A 22,781-nucleotide genomic window follows, 5' to 3' on the forward strand; every position below is an offset into this window, starting at 1 on the left:
GGTGATAAAGGTAACGGTGGTTCTATTTTTCCTCATTGAAATAGGAAGCTAAGTCATCAACTTTAAATGTGGGGAGCTAAGATTGTAGTTAAGAATATGAAACAAAGCAATAAATAAGATTCAGAACATTTATTGTAGGGAATGGGATATGTAGATATCAAATAAAAAGTAGAAGGGTCATCAAGCAATAACCAAAGCACATTTAAGACTACACAACATAAATTTATAGTGGTTAAAATCAGCAAGATTTCATGATGGTGTCTTCTGATGCTTAGTTCCTGGGAATAAGAGCTTCAAATGGTAGAATTAGACAAATTAATAGGTGAGGAAGAATGGACTAGGAAGCAAGAAATCCTAGAATCGTAAGTAATGACACATTAAATTAGTGGACCATGATGTCAAAATAGGAATGGAATCAAGTACAACTAGTGCAAAAACAACATAGAATCATCTTATGCCTACATTTGTTGTTCAGTCATTTCATTCGTATTCAACTTTTCATGACCCCATTTCGTGTTTTCTTGGCAAAGATACTAGAGTGGTATGCCATTTCCTTCTTCAGCTCATTTTATAGATGAGGAAACTGAGGCCAAGAAGGCTAAATACCTTGCCCAGGGTCACACAGCTTGTGTCTGAAGCCAGATTTGAACACAGGTCTCCTAACTTCAGACCCAAAGTACTATGTACTGTGCTATCTAGCTACCCCATGATAGTACTTATAGCAGTAATGCTACTAATAGTATTTTAATCGCTAAAATAGTAAAATTGGTAGTAATTGAAAAAATTCAGTAAATAACAAACTGAAAAATACTTTCCTCTTCATTTCACAAAATTATGACTTATTCCTTAATAATTTTGTGACTTTTTGCAAGATAAAATTTGACATCAGTAATTTTTATCAAATCTTACTTGTTAAGGCCAGACCGACTAAATTGGATTTTAGAGCATTTTAAAAATACCATTAAATAAATACTTATTTTTATGACAGTAGTAGTGGTGATAAAAATTTGAAGCCAGTAATAATTAAACATATGGTATAATTAAAAAATCAAATGCTCAACTCTAGTCTTCTAAAATGAAACTAATAGTCTCCTCCCTCACTTATCTTTCAAGTGATTGCATAAAAGTTGCAATAAATAATAAATCTGATAAAAGGAAGTAATGCTTTCCTGCCTGCCTTTCTCATTCATTTGCACATGATCAGTGCTATGAAAACTAGTTGTCACTTGCTAATTAAAATATACTTTAAAGAGTTATTGAATGGATGGCACTGTTCAGATACCATAGGATTAATATATGTCAGATTAAGAGATAGAAAGACCCTATTTATTAGTAATTGCTAGCCTTTCCAATAAATTGGACATTCTCAGAATGTTGTGCCTCGGTTTACCTTAATTTTAATAATGGCATTAGCAAGGGGAAGAGTGAGGTAATTTCATGGTATATTATGATTAATTTCTTCTTTGCTGGTGAAGATGTTTCATCAAAGTAAAATTCTTAGAGATAAATTCATTCCACATTCATTGATCACACTATGTACAAATGAGCAGACAGTGTTTTCTGTTAACAGTATTACCTACTCATCATTATGGTGATCTCTGCCAACTCAATTTAGCAAATGTTTATTAACCAACTATTATTTATAAGGCACTATGCTAGTTTCCATGATACCAAGGGAAAATGAAATAGTTCTGGCTCCCAAGGAACTCATGTTCTTCTTAAAAGACATAAAACAAGTGTACAGATAATTAATCCTGAGAAAATTTGAGGACCTAGAAAGCCTTTTCTGTTGTGAGATAACAAAGACTTAGCAAGGGAAGTAGAATAAAACTGAGCCTTCAAGGAATTCTTCCAAGAAATAGAGATGGGGAAAGGTAGTGAATTCTGGGGATGGGAAACAACTTCTGCAAAGGCAGATGGAAAGATGAGTTCTAAGTGCTAGTAGAAGATCATATCTATAGAGTTCATGAAGAAGAAGGATATGAAATAGTCTTGCAAAAACACATTTATTGAGGATCTACATTGAGGAAGGCTTTAAATGTTAGACTAATGAGTTTGCATTTTGTTTGGGAGAACCTAATGAGCAGCTAAATAGTTTTGAATAAACATGTGGTCAGACCTGAGTCCTAAGAGGATTATTTTAATAAGGGGAGAGATTGGAAGCATGGAGATGAATTAAGAGGCCACTGCATAAATCCAAGTGAGATTTAAAGGCCTGAACTAACGTAATGACATATGGAGTGGAGAAAAGGGGATACATATGTAGATGAGGTGGAAAGAGGCTGGAGAAGTCCTGCCATTACTGTGCTGCAAGACTGAAGAGAAAGAACAATCATGGATGCTTTCAAGATTGTACCAGTTAGACCAACTGAACAACTAGAAATTTATAGCACTTTCACTAGAAATAAAGAAATTTTCCCATGTGACAAGTTGAGATGCATTAAAAATTATAGAATATCTGGCCATTTGAAAATGTGAATTTTTTGTTTAAGGTGAAAGATTATATCTAATAAAATGTCATGACACCTTTAATACCAATAAAAATTTCAACAAAATCAATTCAATTTATAAAAAATACATGTTAAGATTCGAAGACAGTTAATATTTATTTTTTCAAAATGTTATATGGAAACAAACCAAATTTTAGATATTTTAATATACTTTTGTAACAAGTATAACAACTGGACAAAATCATTCAACTTCTAGTGTTATTGAAGGAAAAAGCAAAGAAACAAGTGTGAAATGCTGAGCAGTTGAAATGAAATGAATTTCATGTGGTCCTCTCCATAAGAAAATTAAAGAACAAAATTTTTATCCATTGTTGTAAATGGTCATTCTGCAAGTGGGTCAATAAATAGGACTCTTCCTGCTTAGTGCTGTTTGTCTATTTTTTCAGTTTCAATATTTTAATTAACATTTTAATTATAGTTTTAATATTTTACTATTATTGATTTTCCCCCTTTAAAAGATTCTCTATATTCGTATTTGAATGTTATGCCTGAAGACAACAAAAAATCCTGAGCAATATATATTTTTTACAATGAGATTCAATGGAGAATGAATTTATATTATTGTATATTATTTATATGTTACATAATTATTGTTCCTGTTAATGTTTCTGAAACTCAACTTTTCTTTGTAGCAACAGATATCTGTATCTTTAGACCATCTCTAATTCTTTTAAGTTCCCTGTGATTAGGATTGTTTTATTTGATTTGTGTCTTCACCACCTAGCACAATGCTTTACACATTGTAGGTATTTAATAAATAGTTGGTGATTGAATGACCTGAAACATTTGTCATTGAGGCTCTGAATCTTACTTGTTTCCCTATTGTCTTAATAAATTACAAATCTTTCCCTCTACCATTTAATCCTCTTCCTAATATGATTTCCTTCGACCTCTCTAGGTTTATTTTCACATTACTCTTTCTTTATTCACTACCAAGTAATAGCCATTTTGACTCACTTGCTGTTCCTTAAAATGGGAGTTCTATCTCTTGTGTAGATAGTCATTGTTATGTTACATTTAATTAGCAGTGGAAATCTTGTCATAATCTTATTTATATAAAGCCATGAGGGCCCGTGACTTAGTTGGCAGCATTAAAGCGATAAACTTATTGCCATCTTCTCACTGCTTATCTCCTAGGATTTTTGTGAGGAATGCACTGAAAGCATCATGTAAATGGAAGTATTTAAAAAAAAACTGTGATCATTTATTTTCATATGCTGAACCTTGGAAGACGGTTTACAAAGTTTCTTCTTCTGTCTCTTTTCTCTTCGTTCTTGAGGTTTCCAGACATTCCTTTTCTTTGTGGGATACTCAGCATGGGGAATGGTTTTCTTCTTGGAATTTTTTTTCCATTTATTTTCCTCTCATTGTGCTTGTTTTCACAATTCTTTACATTAGGGCATTTTAAAAATTAAGATGAACTATTATGCATCACTTTAAATATTTAGGTGATAATCCCCATGGGGAGAAAACAGTTTGAGGTGCTGTTTTCTTGCTTGGAAAAATATATGACTATTCTTTGAATCTCTTAAAAGACTCTTTTTTCTTTTCTAGTGGCACTGACCCTGGGTCTCAGTTCACTGGGCTTCACATTGCATTAAGAAGAGTTATTTTATGTAGTTTTACATAATTTTTGTTGCTTTCTTAATGTTGATATACTGTTGCATTTTTATTTGTTAGGCATAGGTGCAAATTCTGTTCAGATATATAAGAGCATTCTTCTGAAGTAGTTGCTACATTTTCAGTGCTGTGGCAAGTGTGGAAACATGAAATCCACTTCAAATGACCTGAGCAGTGGATGAAGGGACTCTCAAAAATTTTTTCCTCCAGAGGCCAGAATTTAAGTATGTGCTTAATGTCACATATTATTTAATGCTAACCAAATTTTCCATTGTAGATTAATAGTACCACTTTCTGAATTGGCGTAACTTGTGGCAATTGAGTAATTCTTCTTAGTTATGAAAGTAAATCAAAATATTCCCCTTTATCTTAAGTCTATTTTTCTTCACTCCATTGCCCCAGAAATCAATAAATAAAACTTATCTGCCCAAGAACTGATTTCTGATATATTTCCCTAAAAGTATAGCATTATATATATTTTTATTGTTATATTAATAGTTTATTGATGGCATTTGCCATTTATCACTAGAAAAATAGAAAGAACACTATCTGGCCTTTGACACTTATTAGCTGTGAGACTTTAGAAAAGTCACATAACCTCTGCAAGGATTCAATTTCCAAATCTCCAAAATGAGATTTGATTAGAAGTCTTCTCAGTTCCCTTAAGCTCTTATTCTATGATTTTCCGCTGCTTCCTAGAATGAGTCCTTTCTTGTGACATAGAAAATAAATTCAGTAAGAATATCCATCCAATACAGAGACTGTGTCTTGATAATGTATACAATATTCTACTCAGCAGTTTCCCCCTCTTTCCCTTTAACCCTCCCCCCATGAGCAATGTTTTATTATCTTTGCTCTAGGATCTTGATAGAGTATTCCATTAATAAGAATTCAGTTACCTTTTGGTAATCACTTAATTTACACTGTTATAATCATTGTGTGTATTGTTTTCCTGGTTCTGCTTGTTTTACAACTCATCTGTCTATGCAAATTTTTACCATATTTCTTACTTATTTGCTCATTTCGGTAATTTCTTATCCAACATTACATTTCTATACCATAGAAGTTGTTTTTCTGCCATTCCCTCACTGATGGGCACCAAATTTATTTCCAGTTCTTTTATGACACAAAGGGTGCTGCTGTGAATATTTTGGTTGGTATTGAATGTTTGTTTCTATAGTTGACTTCCTTAGGGTATATGCCCAGGAGTGGCATTATTGAATTATAGAGTATAAACTTTTCTTGCATGATTACTTATCTTGCATAATTACAAAATGAATTTCAGAAGGGTAGGAATGCTTCACAACTTCACCATGAATTCATTATCATGCCACTCTCCTTACATTCCTCCCATATTAACTGCTCTTTTTTTTTCTTTAATTGTTTCTATTTTGCATGAAGTACACTTAAATGGAAGAGTTGTTTTAGTTTCCATTTCTCAATCTCAAGGCAGCGTGACAGTGACTACAAAGCTGTTTTCAATAATGGCTCCCTCAGCTTAGGCAGGTCACTGGTTTAACCTTTAAGGGCTCTACACAACTCAGAAGAGTTGTAGGGAAGCTGCAGACATGCCTTGATAGAGTGAATTTTTACTCCTGACCTTTTTCTATAAAGGTTCAGTCCTATTCCTTCTCATAGTCTGTAATTCTTCTTTTGAAAATGTAATAATATTCTCCTCTAACCATTTCTGTATGTTGGATCAATGGGTCAGCCGTATCCTTTGAAACACTATTGGGTAATGGCTCATGGTCTTATAAGTATGTCAATTCCTTGTATTTTTAAAAAATCCCAGGCTTTTATTGATGATATTTGATGAAAATATTTTCCTGCCATATGATCTCTCCTCTAATTGTCTTCATTGATTTTATTCGTGCAAAAGCTATAAAATTTTATGTAGCCAAGATAATTTATTTTAACTTTTATGACCTCCTTTATCCTTTGTTTGGATTAGTGTTATGTGTGGTCCAGGGTTACCTAAGAACTTGAATTCTCAAAGACTTAATTCAAAATCATAGAAGATTGACTGCCTGGGTTCTTTGGCTTGTGCCATCACTATGGTGACAATAAAGCTTAGCTTGTAGCTCATATCTAGAGTTTTGAAAATGTGGATAGCGAGACAAAGGATTGGTATGGGCTAGGCAGTTGGGGCTAAGTGACTTGCCCAGGGCCATACAACTAGAAAGTATCTGAGGGTTTAAACCCCAGTACCTTCAGTCTCTAGGCCTGGCTTGTCTATCCACTCAGCCACCCAGCTGCCCTCCTCTAGTTCGTTTCTATTTTTTTTTTCATGGTATAACCTTTTATATTCAAGTTATAGATCTATTTTAAACTTATTTTGGTATCTGATGTAAGATGTTTGCCTAAATTTTGCCAAATTTCCTTGAAATTCTTTTATCATGATTTTTTTAAAAAATAAAAATTTTTTTGAAAAATATTCAAAGTAAAAAAATAAAATTCAAACAAAACAATTTTTAAAAATTTGAAAGGAATCATTTTGCCTTGTAAAATAAAGAGGTACTATATGACCCTGAGCAGATCATTATTTCATGCACTGTCTCCCTTTTGTATTTGTATCCCCAAAACTTAACAAAGGACTTGGCATAGTAAGAGTGTTTTTCATGCATTCATTTGTACATTCTGAGCATTAGTTAATATTGCCTCATGTAATGTATCATATTCTATAGAGCATCTGTGTGGCAGAGTAGATAGAAGTCTGGGCCTGGAGTCAGGAAGCTCTTGAGTTCAAATCCAACCTTAGACACTTATTAGCTATGTGACACCAAGCTCATCTCTTGACCCTGTTTGCCACAGGTTCCTCATCTGTAAAATGATCTGGAGAAAGAAGTGGCAAATCACTCCAATATCTTTGCCAAGAAAACCTGAAAGGAAGTCACAGAGTCAGAGAGCACTGAAAACCACCAAACAACAACAAAAAACATAGCACTATCCCATTTACAAAATACTTTCTTCCTGAAAGATATGACACTTATCCTTAGACTCATTTTACAGATGAAGATGTTGAGGCTTAGTGAGGTTCTCTGATTTACTAAAACATGACACATTAGTGGTAATTGCAGGCCTTGGAGGCAGGATTTCTGATTCTGTTTACTGTTCTTTTCATGAATCTATTCTTCTTGTCTTTCCTGAAGCTTTCATTCAAAAATAATGATTTTAAGGAACTTAAACCAATTGTAAAGGTTTAAGATATTGTAACATATGTCTAAGGATGTTTCAGGGCATTTGCCATTCTCAGAGATTTTTATAAACCAAGACAAAAAAAATGTTATGACAATTTTCCTTGGGAGCAAGACCATAAACTTGATGAACTCTTCAGGGCTCTGCTATCCCTGTAATTCTGTATGTAATTCTTACCCTGCATATTGCAATTTGTGTTTTTTTTAATAGTATGTGTTAAACATCTTATGATTTTAAAACTACATAAATTAGGAGGTACAAGTAGGTTGACCACCTTTCATGAGGTATAAGCTTGACTATAGGGTAGAACCTATTTCAGAGGACACAATGAGGATGGAAGCAGGATCAAAAGATTACAGCTAAAAAAAATAGAGTTTTTTTACTTGTTTTTTGGGAAGTAAAATTTTGTATCTCGTTTTTGGGACAGATCTAAGAAAACTACAGCATAAGGATTATAAGGAATATAGCCAGCTTTCTATAGTGCAATTTAATTAAGTCAACTTTTAAAATTACTCATACTTAAGCATGAAGCATAAATAACAGAACAGCTTGTGCTATTTAGAAGTCAGTGAATCATTATTGGCACTATCAATAGTTGCTGATGATTATTTTTTGAGCAGTTTCTGTACAGTGCTAGGCACACTGCAGGTAATCTAAGAAAGAGGGAGCTCGCCCTCTGGGTATTCATGGGAAATTTATTAGTGGTAGGGAAATTTTTATTTATTGTCTCATGCATGCTAATTGTTACATAAAATATTCTTTATGGTTACAGTTACACATAATATATTGGAAGGAATTTAATCAATTAATATGTATAAAAAACTTCTCTGGACTAAATCCCATATTGTGTAATAAAGGACATTAATAGTTTAATGGAATGTACACTTAGACTAAGAATCAAGAGACGTCAGGACAGCTGGGTGGCTCAGTGAATTGAGAGCTGGAGGTTCTGGGTTCAAATTTGGCCTCAGACACTTCCTATCTATATGACCCTGGAAAAGTCACTTAGCCCCTATTGCCTAGCCATTATCACTCTTCTGCCTTGGAGCCAATCCACACTGTTGATTCTAAGGCAAAAGGTAAAGGTTTAAAAAAAAAGAGTCAAGAGACTTGGATCGAGGTCTTGACTCTGATGTTTACCAAATATCTGTATTTCTTTTAAATTTGGAGTCTCAGTTTTCTCATCTGTTGTAGAGGGAAGATATTATTGTATACATTTATCCCATAATTATTATGAGAACCAAATATTTAACTGTTTAAATTTTAATAATTCAAAATATTTTAAATTTTATTTTAAATACTTTGTAAATATGAAGGCTCTCTCTAAATGCCTGGTATTATTGGTGGTGGTGGTGGTGGTGGTAGCAGCAGCAGCAGCAGCATATCCTCTTCAGTGTACCAGTATCAAATGATGCATAATGGTTAAGGAGAATAAGGACTGGGAAAAGAAGACCATATTGAACATTTAATGGGTTAATTTATCAAACATTAGATGGCACAGTGGATGTGTGCCAGGTGTCAGGAAGACCCGAATTCAAATTTGGCCTCCAACACTTACTCGCTATTTTACTCTGTGGAAGTCACTTAAACCTTGTTTGTCTTAGTTTCTTCATCTGTAAAATGAACTGGAGAAAGAAATGGCAAACCACTCCAGTCTCTCTGCCAAGAAAACTCCAAATGGGGTCATAAAGAGTCAGACACGACTGAGAAATGACTAAAAAATGCTGTTAACATTTTATTACCTACCATATCGGGTTCTTAGGAAGATCAAATGAGAATATGAGTAACTACCAACAACAGCATCTAGGGAACTGCAGTGTGGAGAGACTGAGCTCACAGATCCTGTTGTTGAGGAAGCTGTTGGCTTCCCTTTGATATGGGTGTTGTTTTCAGTGGGCTAAGAGAGAGACAGAGACAGAGATGGAGCAGGAAAAGGGGGAGAGAGAGAGAGAGAGAGAGAGAGAGAGAGAGAGAGAGAGAGAGAGAGAGAGAGAGAGAGAGTGAAAATAAGAGAATCTGGGTAATGGATCAAACTTCCTAAAGTCGGGATCTTGATGAAGGCAGGAGGAAGGAGGTTGTTGGGCGTGGGTAGGAAATGGGTCGTCCAACTGTCTGAGACTGGGACAGAGAAGGAGAATAAGAATTAAGAAGTCTTACAGGATTTTGAGGTGTGGAGTCCTGTCCCCCTGGGAGAATGGGAAGTGAACATGATGACTGAGAGAGTAAAGGAATTGATGTGAATTCAAGTTGGAACTCCCATTGTGTAGTGAGTGATCGTCAATCAGAGTTTAATGGAAGGACTATCATTGTGTCTTTTGTAATTTTTTTTTCCTTGATAGTCTGGAGAAAAATTTCAGATTGAAGAGAACACAATTGAGTTTCTCCACATTCTGGAAATGTCCAAAGTCAGATGATGTTCTAAACATAACATTTGCAGTATTTTAGTTTTTGTTGGAACACTGCAAGAGAATTTGCTTAAGACTAAAATATTGGGGAAGTTTCATGTTGCCGGCAGTTGGTTTACCTCTGTATTATTAATTTGACTTCTGAAATGGAAACTAAAGAGAATGCTGAGACAGCCATCTATGCTTCTTCTGTTTTCTTCACAGGCCTTGGCTTGGATTTTGTTAAAGACAAAACAGACTATTTTCTCACAAAATAGTGTGGTTAGCAAAGTGGTAGATTTAGGTACTTCCTTGTATAAAACCCTTAACCCATAGAAAATGTAAGACATTGGGCCATGGGAGGCATAATTATAAACTGAACACAGTCAATTTTAGCTTACACAAAACTTGAGAATTAGTATATTCCTCCCACAATGCGTAAGGTATGGCAACAGATGTGAGATATAACAAAACCCACATTACATCCTGGTGAAATGGAATATTTAGTAAACAGATTGGTTCCTGTACAAACACCAACATTAATTTCCCCACAGTTTCAAAATAATGTGCATAAATTCACAATACTTTCAGAAGAATTTAAATTACATTGTATTATATGCCTGTTTTTGCCTTAGAGGGGGCCAGACTATATTCTTCTGGGGGGAAAAACTTAGTCCCTATTTAGTATCTTTGCCTTGTACTCTACATCTATATTTTCTAGGCAGTTTTAGTCATTTCATAGTGCTTGCTACCTCATATCTCTGCTGTTTCCTAGTGGAAAATTGATGAGCAACATTGTAAAGCAGATGGGGCACAGACCGTGGAAATGAAAAACACAGAAGAAGGAGCTGTGTGAAAGAAATATTTAATCATAACATGGAGAAATCATAGTGGCGGGTTTTCCATTATGCTAAGTTTCAGTCATTTTTATGAGTTGCTGGTATATGTTAGAATAAAGATTTCTATTTTCCATCTTGATTTTTTCATCTATATTTTTCTTAAAATCCCAGTAGACATGACTTTTTGATTTTATATTTTGCAGGACTATGACTTAAGCCAGCTCCAGCAACCTGATACAGTGGAACCTGATGCAATCAAACCTGTGGGGATCAGAAGACTAGACGAGAGGCCAATTCATGCAGAACCTCAGTATCCCGTCAGATCAGCGGCTCCTCATCCTGGGGACATTGGTGATTTCATTAATGAGGTAACATTTCCTAGAAACTTTTTTATGTTAAAACTAAGATAGCTAGGCTATAGAAAGTTAGGGATTCAATTTCATAGTTTGTTAATTACTTAATTTCTTAGCTTTATCTTTTGGTAGAAGCAAATTCAGCCTTCCTTCACAAAAGTCACTAATTTTGAGGACTCTTGAGTTTTTAGAGGGTATGATAGGAGATCATGAACTATAAAAGCTTAGAATATAATCCTGAGGATGGGCTGTTTATCTCTAATCCAGAGAACAACCTGAGTTTGGAGAGATTAACTAAGAAATGTGATGATATTTTTGGGAGCCTTGGCAAATAATGAAACTATGTATTAAGGTACAGAAGGATGTGATTTCCCATTATATATAGAAAAATATTATAGATCTTTTGGAAGAGGAAAAGAATATTGACTTAATAATAGCAATCTAATTTAATAAAAATATATTAGGCCCAAAGAACAAATCAATTAACCCTCATACATTTACATTGATTAGAGTTACAGTATAATATCAATCCTAGTTATAAGATCTCCAAGAATTCCCTAGATTCCAAGTAATAGACTAACAAAATCATCCTATTTCCAAAGTTCATTTATTAGCATAGATTAATTTAATAGGAGTTCATTTCAACTTTACATGTCATCCTTCAAATTCTAAGGATGGTGAAATTTGTACTTGTGAAGAGATCAGAATCAAATAAGATTAATGAGAAGAACAGCCAAATTAGCCAGTACATAAGTGCATAAATACTTATTTGTTTGAGGAGTTTTAAGAACCTTTGTGAAAGGAGACTAATTCTCTGTTGAAAACAACAGACTTGATTTCCACTGTGAAAATTATTTATGCTTCATTTTTTTTCTTTCACTATTGACCAAGAGTTCTGCTATGTTTTTTACTTAGATTGTGTAGTAAAACGAAAATTTAGGGGAATGCAGCCAACTCTTCATTATTTTTGTTAGAATTTCAGGATGAGAAGCCTTTCTCCAATAGATAAAAGGATATTTCTCAAGAGAATAATTGCAAATCATTAACTACCATATGAAAAAAAGTTACAAATCACTAATAATTCAAGAAGTGCATATCAAAACAATGCCAAGGCTTCACTTCACATCTAACAAATTAGTGAAGATAACAAACAGTGTAAATAGTCCATGTTGGAGAGGGAGTGAAAAGACAGGCCTAATCATTCATTTTTTTAAAGCTGTGAATTAGTTCAGCAGTTCTTTAAAGAAATGTAGAATTATCTAGAGAAAGTGACCGAAATGTCCATACCCATTAACTCAGTTACTCTATTGCTAGGCATATATGCTAGGGAGATCAATAACAACGACAACAAAAAAGAGCTTATATGTGCCCGCATATTTGTAACACTCCTTTTCTTGTATGTTAGCAAAGAACTGGACCCAAAGCCGATGCCCATTGACTGAAAAATGGCTAACAGATGGTGTTACGTAAATGTAATGTAATGGGATAGTATTATCCTGTGAGACACAGTGAACATGATAACTATAGAGAAGTATGGAATGATTTAGATGAACTATCAACAAAATGTGGAAATTTTGAATTGCAAAAGTCAAAGACTCCTTTGAACACATCTATTTATCATGTTTATGGTTTCATTACACTGGAACTTAGAAATAAGCAGGTGATCTTGCAGTTAGCAGGCTTTATCTAAAGTCATCATCACTAGTCCTAGCCCTCTTTCCCTCTTTCAGTCCCAAAGATTATTTAGGTTTAAGAATTTAAGGGCTAGAATTTCTATACAATGGAATCGAGTTTATTTTATGTGGCCTTTAATAAAAATATTAAGCATCAAATGCTTATAAAAGAGCTAACATTTTAATACCATTCCCAAATACAAAATCATGATGGTACCAATTCTTAGAGTAGAAGTTTTTAGCAAGGAAGGAATCCATAAGTAGCTCTTTATTATCTTTAGCTTATTAAAATGGTGATTATTCTTGAAATTGATTTAAATTTTTTAAACTGGGTAATAGGTTTATTTTGGTTAAGTGTATGTTTGAAGTAATCAGAGAGTAACAGGATGGCAGTTGTTTCCAATAAAATAGGAAATTTGTCAAGTATGTAATATAACTCCACTGTCTATTCACCTCTCTGAATCCTATCTAATCTCTCTCTCAAGTAATATTTAAGCCCTCTTACCATAATATTGAGCTTCAGTTCCCTTGAATGCATTCAGATAGCAGTGGAAGCTTTGTTTGGACACATCGCATTCTTTTTAAGATGGAACATTTTTTAAAATGATTTATAAAGTTGTTTTCTAGTGTTCATAAAGCTTCTACATGTTATCAGACTTTGATAGATATGTATTAATGTAACATTTCTTTAGTATTATTTGTAATCATAATTTTAGTAGTCCAATGCCAGATGCTTAATAAATACTTGTTGATTTATTGTAATACCTGGCTCATTTTTTCCTCTAATTCTCATCCTTTTCCATTTTATAAGAAAATGTCAGTGTCATGTTGATGCTCCCTCAAACATCTTAACATCTTAACTCCTCAGTCTCCCCAATCCCATTTCCTAATTCTCCCCTGCCCACCATGAACAGGGTGTTCAAACCCACCATTACACCCATGTTTTCTACCCGGAGGTCCAAAAACTCTGATATTCCTCTATTTGATCACTCTTAACACTCTCTCTCATGCCTTACCTCTCCTAACCTTCTTCTTTGTCCTCATCACAACTCCCAATTTTCCTTTCTCTCAGAGCATTGCCTTTGCTCTGCTTTCGTTCTCCTTCCTTCCAAATCTCAACCATATAGTTAACAAGTTCAGTGCTATACTACCACTACCCTTGAATCCCATGCCCTCAGGTCCTACTATTGATCTTCCCTTGTCAAACCCCAGTTCTAGATTAGTCCAATCCCCTTTGTTCCTTATATACAACTGAGTAAAGCTAAGGGAAAGCCACACATCTTAGCTGCCTGGTTATACTACAAATGCATGTTAGATCATCCCAACTGGTCCTTACTGCCATAAGTGAGCCCTTTTTTAATCCACAGTAATTAATTCTTTATCCAGTTACTCACAGAAGTCATTCCAGAATTTTCTCTTATGTCCTCCATATATTTTCCTTGCCTCACCTTCTCAACTAAAGGTCTTAACTTGCTTTGTTAGAAAAAAAATCAAAACCATTTGCCAGAAACTCTTTTATTTCCCATTCTCCTCATCTAAAAACCTCCTCAACTTTGCCTCCTTGCCCTTACTTTTTCTTCCATCTCTAGTAAGGTAGTCTTCCTTCTTGCCAAGAGCAGTCCTTCTATACTTTCTGTCTTCTCCGAAAGGTTTTATATACAATATCTCTCATTCTTTCTTGCTTTTCAATATTCATTCTTATCCTACCAAATGATTCCTTCTAGATCATCTTTAAATGTGCCAGACCGTATTATCCTCTGAACATATCATCTTGCATCTCCTTTTCATTTCCAACCAAATTCCTGAGACAGACATAGGAAGAGAAAAGGGAAATGGTTATCACTCATTTTCTCTATTTCCACTCCTCTCTTTCATTATTTCTTAACCCTTTGCAAAGTAACTTTTAAACTCCTTGCTGAACTGAAACTCCTTCCTTAATGATGTCTTCATTTCCAGATCTGGTCCTCATCTTCCTCCACCTATCCGCTCTATTTTGACTCTATTTTTTTAATTAATTTTTTTTTATTTTTAGAAAAATTTTCCATGGTTACATGATTCGTGTTTTTACTTTCCCTTTCACCCTCTCAAGCTCCCCCCCATAGCTAACTCGCATTTCCACTGGTTTTAACATGTGTCATCAATCAAGACTTATTTCCATATTATTATTGATAGTTGCATTGGTATGGTCATTTCAAGTCTACATTCCCAATCATGTCCGCCTCAACCCAAGTGTTCAAGCAGATGTTTTTCTTCTGTGTTTCCACTCCTGCTGTTCTTCCTCTGAATATGGGTATCATTCTTTTCCATAAATCCCTCAGAATTATCCTGGTTCATTGTATTGCTGCTAGTACTCTATTGAGTCCCTGTCCTTTCTGAATATTTTCTTTGCTTTTGATTTTCATAATATTATTATTTTCCAGTTCACCTCCTACCAATTTGACTCTTCCTTCTCTGTCTCCTTTACTGACATCCATATAATGCCCCTAACTTTGGTTATACTCCACAGCATCATTGTGGACTCTGCTCTCTAGAGCTCCATCTCACATTGCTCTCCTAATTTCCTTTGGGTTTAATGTTTTCTATGTAAATGATTCAAAAACTATATATTCAGCCACAATGTCTTGCTAGGGTACTATATCACCTACTGCCTTTGAGATATTTTATACCAGATGTCCATGAGACTTTGGAACTCCTCTATTTCTTTTGAAAGCATCCTTTCATTTCCTGTTTTTTAGTCCCTTTGCCTTGACTTTTCCCCATATCTTCAGTTCTCCCCCCGCCTTCCTCTTGTCTCTGTCTCTCCTCATCTCCCTCTCTGTCTCCTCTCTCTCTCTCTCTCTCTCTCTCTCTCTCTCTCTCTGTCTCTCTCTCTCTGTCTCTCTCTGTCTCTCTCTGTCTCTGTCTCTCTTTCCCCCTTCATCTCTACCATATGGAATTCTATATTTCTTTTCATATCAAGCATTACCTCTATGTGAAATCTTTCTTGGTCCTCCCAGTTAATAGTGCCTTTCTTCCCAAATTATTTATTTTCACTTTCATTTCTTAGTGTCTGAGTCCAGATTTGAACTCCAATTTACCTGTTTATCTGAGTCTAGGCCAGAAGTCTTTCTATTGTATCAGTTGGCTGTATCCATCTAGAATATGAGAGGCCTTTTCCTAGGACTTTTTAAATATATTTTATGGGTTATTATAAAATATTTCCAATGGATTAAAGAGGAAAATAAAGCATTAAAATTTTTTAGATTATAAATAGGTACATTTTCTTATGCTTATGCACAGGTATATAGACATAAATTACAGGGGCCAGTAGTACAATCCATCCATACAGACTCAAACTGAATTTTAATTTCTGCCTCAACATAATAGAGCACATTATGGCTAGTCATATTTGGAATAGTAATATTAGTGTTTTGAATACATTGTCTATTGAATTGTCTAACCTTGGATTTTAACTGGCTTTTATAGAGTTGTTTCTCATTCAACAGATTTTTTAAAAAAAATTAAAAAATTCATTGTTAGAAAAGGACTGTACATTTAAAAAATCTTTTTCAAGTTGAAATCCTTCTGAGCTTCCTTTAGATTTTCTAGGAAAAGCTGTTCATATTGGTTGATTTTTCTTGCCTGCATAAATGAATAGATAATTGTTAGAATGATTTGCTAATTGAAGGTACCTCTAGAACTGAGCTATTGAAATGATTACCTATTCTTCTGTGTTTTTACATGATATAATCTAGCACTACCTAGTAAAAGTAGAACCCTCATTTTCAGTTTAAGGGAATGACTGTCAGAATGTAGGAAACTGATAAAATTCATTTCATCTTAATGTAACTGTTTTTATTAACCTATTAACAGTATATTTCAGTGATTCCCAATGTGGGCACTACCGCCCCTTGGTGGGTGCTGCAGCGATCCAGGAGGGGCGGTGATGGCCACAGGAGCATCTTTCCTATTAATTGCTATTAAAATTTTTAAAAATTAATTTCCAGGGGGCTAAGTAATATTTTTCCTGGAAAGGGGGTGGTAGAGCAAAAATGTTTGGGAACCACTGATATATTTTCTAACCCTTTTGTTTTCAAATCCAAATTAAAGTTTTGTTATAGTGCAATTTTTGAGCAAATACTTTAGAAATCTTTGCCCATTTATATAGTAAATTTGCTTGGATAAAAATTACCATCCTGAACCCTATATTACAATTTTATCTTTTCCTCCTGCTAGTAAAATTTTATTGGTTATATTTGAAAATAGCAGAACTTAACTTCAAAATTATAGGGAAAGCATTGTCATTACAGTTAGCAACTTAGAATTAGTTATGTGCTGTGGGTGATAACATTGAGAAGCAGCTCTGATATAGGACACAGAACTCTGGCATGAAAAGTTCTAGTCTCATCCAAGCCCTCCCAGTCAGTAACTGACTACAAAATCTTGGAAAGATCCCTTGGCCCCTCTGGGCCTCAGGTTCTTCTTCTCCAAAGTTAGAGGATTGGACCAGATGGTATCGTAAGAACTCTTATAGCTCTAAAATGCTATGATTCCTTTAATAGAAGTAAAAATTTTATGATTTCTAGAATGTGGGAGAGAAGGGAAGAAGTCATCTTAAGTTAGTGACCAAGAGTAAAATTCCACAGTGACATGAAAAGGTTACTTTTGTTTCCAAATACATTCTAAACGTAGATTCTAACCCACATCATAGTACATATGTTAAATAAGATTGTATAATTATGGAGGGGACAGAATAAAGTTTTTGAGCTCAGGCCAACAGGACAAAATTCACTTGTTGAAATAAATAGGAATTCTGGTATCACCTCTCAAAAGTATCTTTTGCTAGTTTCTCTCATTCAGCCGTATGTGATTTTTTTACAGTCTCAGCACACAAAGTCCCTATATAGTGTGGCTAGCAGTGGCAGCAGCTTATCCAGTCACATAAAACTTTCCCAGAGTAAATTAAACTATTACTTCTTTTAATTCCAGACCCACCTGGCCCAGGAGTTCTTTTTTTTTAGGGGGCCTTTTAGTGCCAGAGAGTGCAGTAGTTCTGAGGAACCCTCTAGGCCCATTCTTTTTAATTCAGTATTCTTATACTTTTAACTTTGTCATATCTACAAAACCATTGTAATTCAATTCATTTTTTAAAAAATATATTGTTCTTTAAAAAAGACTGGCCTCGGCTCTATAGTGATCCCTTCAGGTTTAGAGGTTTATGATTCTCCTAGGCTTTCAAAGGATCCCTAATTCTCAGAAACTTTCTCTGCAAGACGGAAACATTTATTTCTTTACTTTCCCTCAGTTTTATTTTCTTAGCTCTTCACTAACACTCTAAACCTATAATGGGCAATGAGAGGAAGCTTAACAGATGAAAAGTTTACAGATTTGCAGAATGCAGATAGGCTCATAGCTACAAATTTTAAGTTATGACTATAATAGGTTAGGCACAGTGCTGAGTCTAGTCTCAGGAAGACCTGAGTTCAAATGTGACCTCAAACACTTACTAATTATGTGACCCTGGGCAAGTCACTTAACCCCATTTGCCTCTGTTTCCTCATCTGTAAAATGAGTTGGAGAAGAAAATTGGTAAACCACTCCCATATCTTTGCCAAGAAAATCTCAGATGGGGTCACAAAGAGTCATACACAACTGAAACAACGGAACAGCATCAAAAATGAGTGTAGCTATGTTTATACTAACTATATAATACTAATTCTCAGCCTTCTCTCATGCTCAACTTCTTTCCTTAACATTAATTCCCCCTTCCCACCTGCCAGTTTGGCACCCTCTAGCTCTTAATTTTCCCATCTTCCTAGTTACTGGAAGGGCTTCAGTGAGCCCTTTCCACCATCAGTCCTTCCCTTTCCTACCTAACTCAGTCTATGGAGTACTTCACTTTGACCCACTTTCCTTGCCTTCTGCCCCTTAGCCCCCAGACTCTTAGGGAGAAAGGATATTCCCTTAACTAATTCCACAGATGTTACCTCCCAAGTTTTAGGAATGAGTTTCCTGTAACCCTGATATGGAACCTTCTTTTTTTTGGCTCCTGGAAATCTCTCTGCCTGTCTCTCTGTTTGTGTCTGCCTGTCTGTCTGTCTGTCTGTCTGTCTCTCTCCCCCATCTCTATCTCTCTGTCTTTGTCTCTCCCTTTCTCCCTCTTTCCTTTTTTCTTTACCTTCTTTCCCCCTCCTTTCTTTTTCTTCATTCCTCTTTTCCCCTCTTCTTTTCTCTCCCCCCACTCCACCCCATTTGTCTCTTCTGGCTGTTCCCCTAAAATGGTTTCTTTTAGCTCACTCTAAAGGTTGATTCATCTTCCAGTAGTTGAGTCCCTTTTCCCGAATGAGCTGAGGGACACAAGATTCAGATCCACTTTGGGCTGCCCAGAGCCTTGGCCTTTTTAATCCATGGCTGTTTTATCTCAGCCAGACTCCCTTATTGCCTCATTCTGCCCTAGATTGTTTGGGTTTGGTCTTAGCTCTACCCTTTTAGCCAAACTAAGCTTCCTGACATATCTGAGGATCAAAAGAGACACAGTATATTTTCTCATCTGTGGCAAAAGGATCCAAATCTGTCCTGTTCCAAGCTCCACTTGAGCCCCTTTCCTTTGAATATTATAATCCTTCCTTTTCTGGGCCAGAATCATAGTGGTGCAAATACTTTGTTCCCTGATAAAACCAGTAACTCATCTGTAGCTTCTCCTGCTGGACTTTTCTTACCCAGGTCATTCCATATTCCTTCATAAAGGATCTGTCCAACACACTGGAGGCATCTTTTTGAAAGGAGGAATATGTTTTGAATAGGAGTGCAAAACCTATTTTGTTGTGTTGTTACCTGCACTGTCGGTGTCTCACCTGTCCGCCTCATTTTATAGTCATACATGGCCTCAATGAGGTCTTTTGAAAAACATCTTTTTGAGTTATGCACAGTAACCCAATTTACTTAGCTGTAAAAAGAAGGCAGTTGGTTGGATTAAATGACCTTCACGGTCCCTTCCAGCTGTGTGTATATAATGCATTTATGTTTATGTCTTTCTGTAACAATTTAAATTACCTCTGATGTTTCAAGATTCACAGTCATCTAGTAGTATCAGGAGAATCTGACATTAAAAAAGATAGGCAGTGATGTACCGGATACAGAGTTTGCCTTGGAATCTGTAAAACTTGGGTTTGAATTATTCTTCTGATATAAACTGGCTTTGTGACCTTGACCAAGTCATTTAACATTTCAGTGACCCACACAACTAAGACTGTAGTTGCAGAGCACATTCTAATATACATTGTTGAGGGGTTTTCCCCAAGAGCACCATATACAAATAAAGTCAGAGGTCCAGTAAAAAATCATGCTTCAGAGGTCTGTTTGGGAAGTGAAAATGGCATGGGATCGTTTTGCAACATCTCAGATACATTTCAGTCCTCTATTCTACCTGTTCAATTTTGGTTTAATTCTTTTAGTAGTACTAGAAGTCTGAAGAACTATCTCTGTATATTTTTAAACTTCTGCATAATTTGGACAATAGACTTTCTTAATTAACCTGTTTTTTTCTGGTGTGTTCTATGAGGTAGATCTCTTTTTAAAAAATTTTACATCTATTTACCCGATTAGATATAAAAATTAGAATTTTTAATATGCATTTTGAGACAGATCTTTTTTTGAGTTGCCATGGAACTCATGAAAGAGGTCAAATAATATGGGTCAGAACAAACATAGAGAAATACTTTTAGGTTAGTCTGAGTCTTTATATTTTTTTCATTTGATATTCATAATTGAAAGATCAGTGACTAGATTTTTTTCAATAACAGGAGACAATTAGAGATAGATATGAACACATTTATTATATAATTTTCCATGATCTTAATGTAACAAATGGGGCAATTCTTGATGGAGGAGATTCTCTTTTTGCTCCAATGAAGTTAAATGCATTTTTGCAACCACTGAAAAAATAAACCCATTATTGTCTGGGATTCTCTATCTAGTTCAGTTATTTGAGTAACAATGAAAAGATGAACTGCTATGGAAAATAATTTATAAGAGCCTGCTTGTTCCCATCTGATTTCCTTCAACGATATCCTCAGTACATGTACTGAATAGATCAATCTTAGATTTGCAGAAGTAGGCATATATGTCCATCTATGCTTATATCTTTTCTGATGGCTTTTGGGATGCAACCATCTTTTGCAATCTTTTACCAAGAATTTTTAATTTATCCCCTCTTTGAATTACCTAAAAGTGGTCTCTAAGGTGAGGTTATGTGGCTCAATGGATTGAGAGCCAAGCCTGGAGATGGAAAGTCTTGGGCTCAAATTTGACCTCAGACACTTCCTAGCTATGTGACCCCGGGCAAGTTATTTAAACCCCAATTGCCTACTGATTATAAGAGAGAAGGTAAAGGTTTTGGTTTTCTTCAAGTGATTTCTGAATATTTTTTAAATTGTTTCTCTTCCAACAGAGAGTTCTTTTTATAGATTTGGTCCAATTCAAAAGCTTTTCTTCTCCTCATTTTCTGGAGTTCCATTTCTTTTTATAGCAGCACATCAGGTATTGAAACATTTGAATCCATCTGTGAGAGCTTTCTTGCCAAATGATAAGAATAGATTGCTAAAGAAATGATAGCAGATCACATCACATTTCACATCAGTTTGTTGACTTATCCCTGTTTTCCTATAGAATCACCTTCAGGAGAATGTGTTTTATATGAGCCAACATTAAGCTTTATGCAAAAAAAAATTTAAAAAACTGTTCACTTCTCTTAACTCTTACCTGAGATAATTCTTTTAACCCCCCCATTGTCATTCTTTGTAAATATTTGCAAGTTAGCTTGTTCATAGTACAGTTCCTTAGGTTATCACATTTTTCCTTTAGCAGTTTCTAGGTAGATAGTTGGCTCAATGGGTAGCTCTTATAGTCAAGAAGACCTAAATTTAAATAAGTCCTTAGATCCTTTCTAGCTATGTCAGACAGCAGAAATCACTTAACTGGTCAGACTCAGTTTCCTCATCTATAAAATAGGGATAATATCAGCACTTACCTCTCACAGCTGAAATGTGATAAGGTATGTGAAGTGCTTTGCAAACCTTAAAATGCTAAGTAGATATTATCCTTTTTTAATGTTGTCTATTTCTAGGCATTCTGGACCTTTTTTCTTTTTGGTCATTGCTCTTACATTGGTTACACTTTAAAAATTAGTGATCAAGGGGCAGCTGGGTAGCTCAGTGGATTGAGAGCCAGGCCTAGGTTCAAATCCATCCTCAGACACTTCCCAGCTGTGTGACCCTGGGCAAGTCACTTGACCCCCCATTGCCCAACCCTTATCACTCTTCCACCTGTGAGCCAATACACAGAAAGTTAAGAGTTAAAAAAAGTTAGTGATCAGTCATATAGTCATTAAGAAAGTGGACTACCAGATAACTTCTCCAAACTAATAATCCAAAAAGAAAGAATATGTGAAATAATCTAGAAAACTTAAAATTGAACCAAAAAGATAAGAAAGAAACATGGTACAAGATAAAATGCAATAAAAGAAAAGAAAACTGAAATATGTTAAATCCCCTTCCCCCTACTCCCCTCAGACTAATCTACTTCACCCCTAGCATATCCTGTGTACTGATATGTTTTTCTTCCTCTCACTCCCCTGTGACTCAGCTTAACCACCTATACCACATAAGAGGTAGAAAACTAATTTTTGTCTAAGCCACATAAAAGAGAGGAAATAAATGGGGCAGAGTAGAAAGAGGTTCAGCAGGGCAGAGCCAGCTAGAGGAGGAAGGCACTTCCATTTTCTAAAGGGAAAAGGGAAGGAAACCTAGCTCTGATCAATATTTTTCATGGAATTTACTGCAGTAATAATCCCAGCCAGAATCTATAATACTCCCAACTCAAGAAGGCCATGTTTTACCAAGATAATATGGAGGAAAAAAAAAATCCCATCACAACAGTGCAAAACTAAACGATGAGGCAGGATGAAAGAGCTAAGCCAATGGAAGTCCACAGCAAATGCTAAAAAGAAAAAGATTAAAGAGATGCTGGATGTAAGTCTTGCATCCAAGCAGCTAAATCAACAGTGAAACATATAGCTGATGAGGTAGATGAGTAACAGTTCCCACCCCCACACAAATGGTTAAAATTTCATAAATATTCTATTATACTTTGAAGCAAAGTAAACACAAAGTCCCTAATGAAAGAGAGAATTCTCTAGATACCCAGGAAATCATAGAACAAAAAAGTAGAA

General features: G+C 35.2%; 1 protein-coding gene across 1 annotated transcript in view; it reads left to right on the forward strand.

Moving 5' to 3' along the window:
• Positions 1-22,781, forward strand: part of CDH2 (cadherin 2) — a 268,670-nt gene that overhangs the window by 235,359 nt on the left and 10,530 nt on the right. Inside the window, exon 15 of the mRNA XM_044666453.1 lies at positions 10,752-10,916. Within this exon, the coding sequence (XP_044522388.1) occupies positions 10,752-10,916 (165 nt within the window). The remainder of the gene's footprint in view (positions 1-10,751; positions 10,917-22,781) is intronic.

Source organism: Gracilinanus agilis, chromosome 1 (genome assembly GCF_016433145.1).
Source record: "Gracilinanus agilis isolate LMUSP501 chromosome 1, AgileGrace, whole genome shotgun sequence".
NCBI classification, from domain to species: Eukaryota; Metazoa; Chordata; class Mammalia; order Didelphimorphia; family Didelphidae; genus Gracilinanus; species Gracilinanus agilis.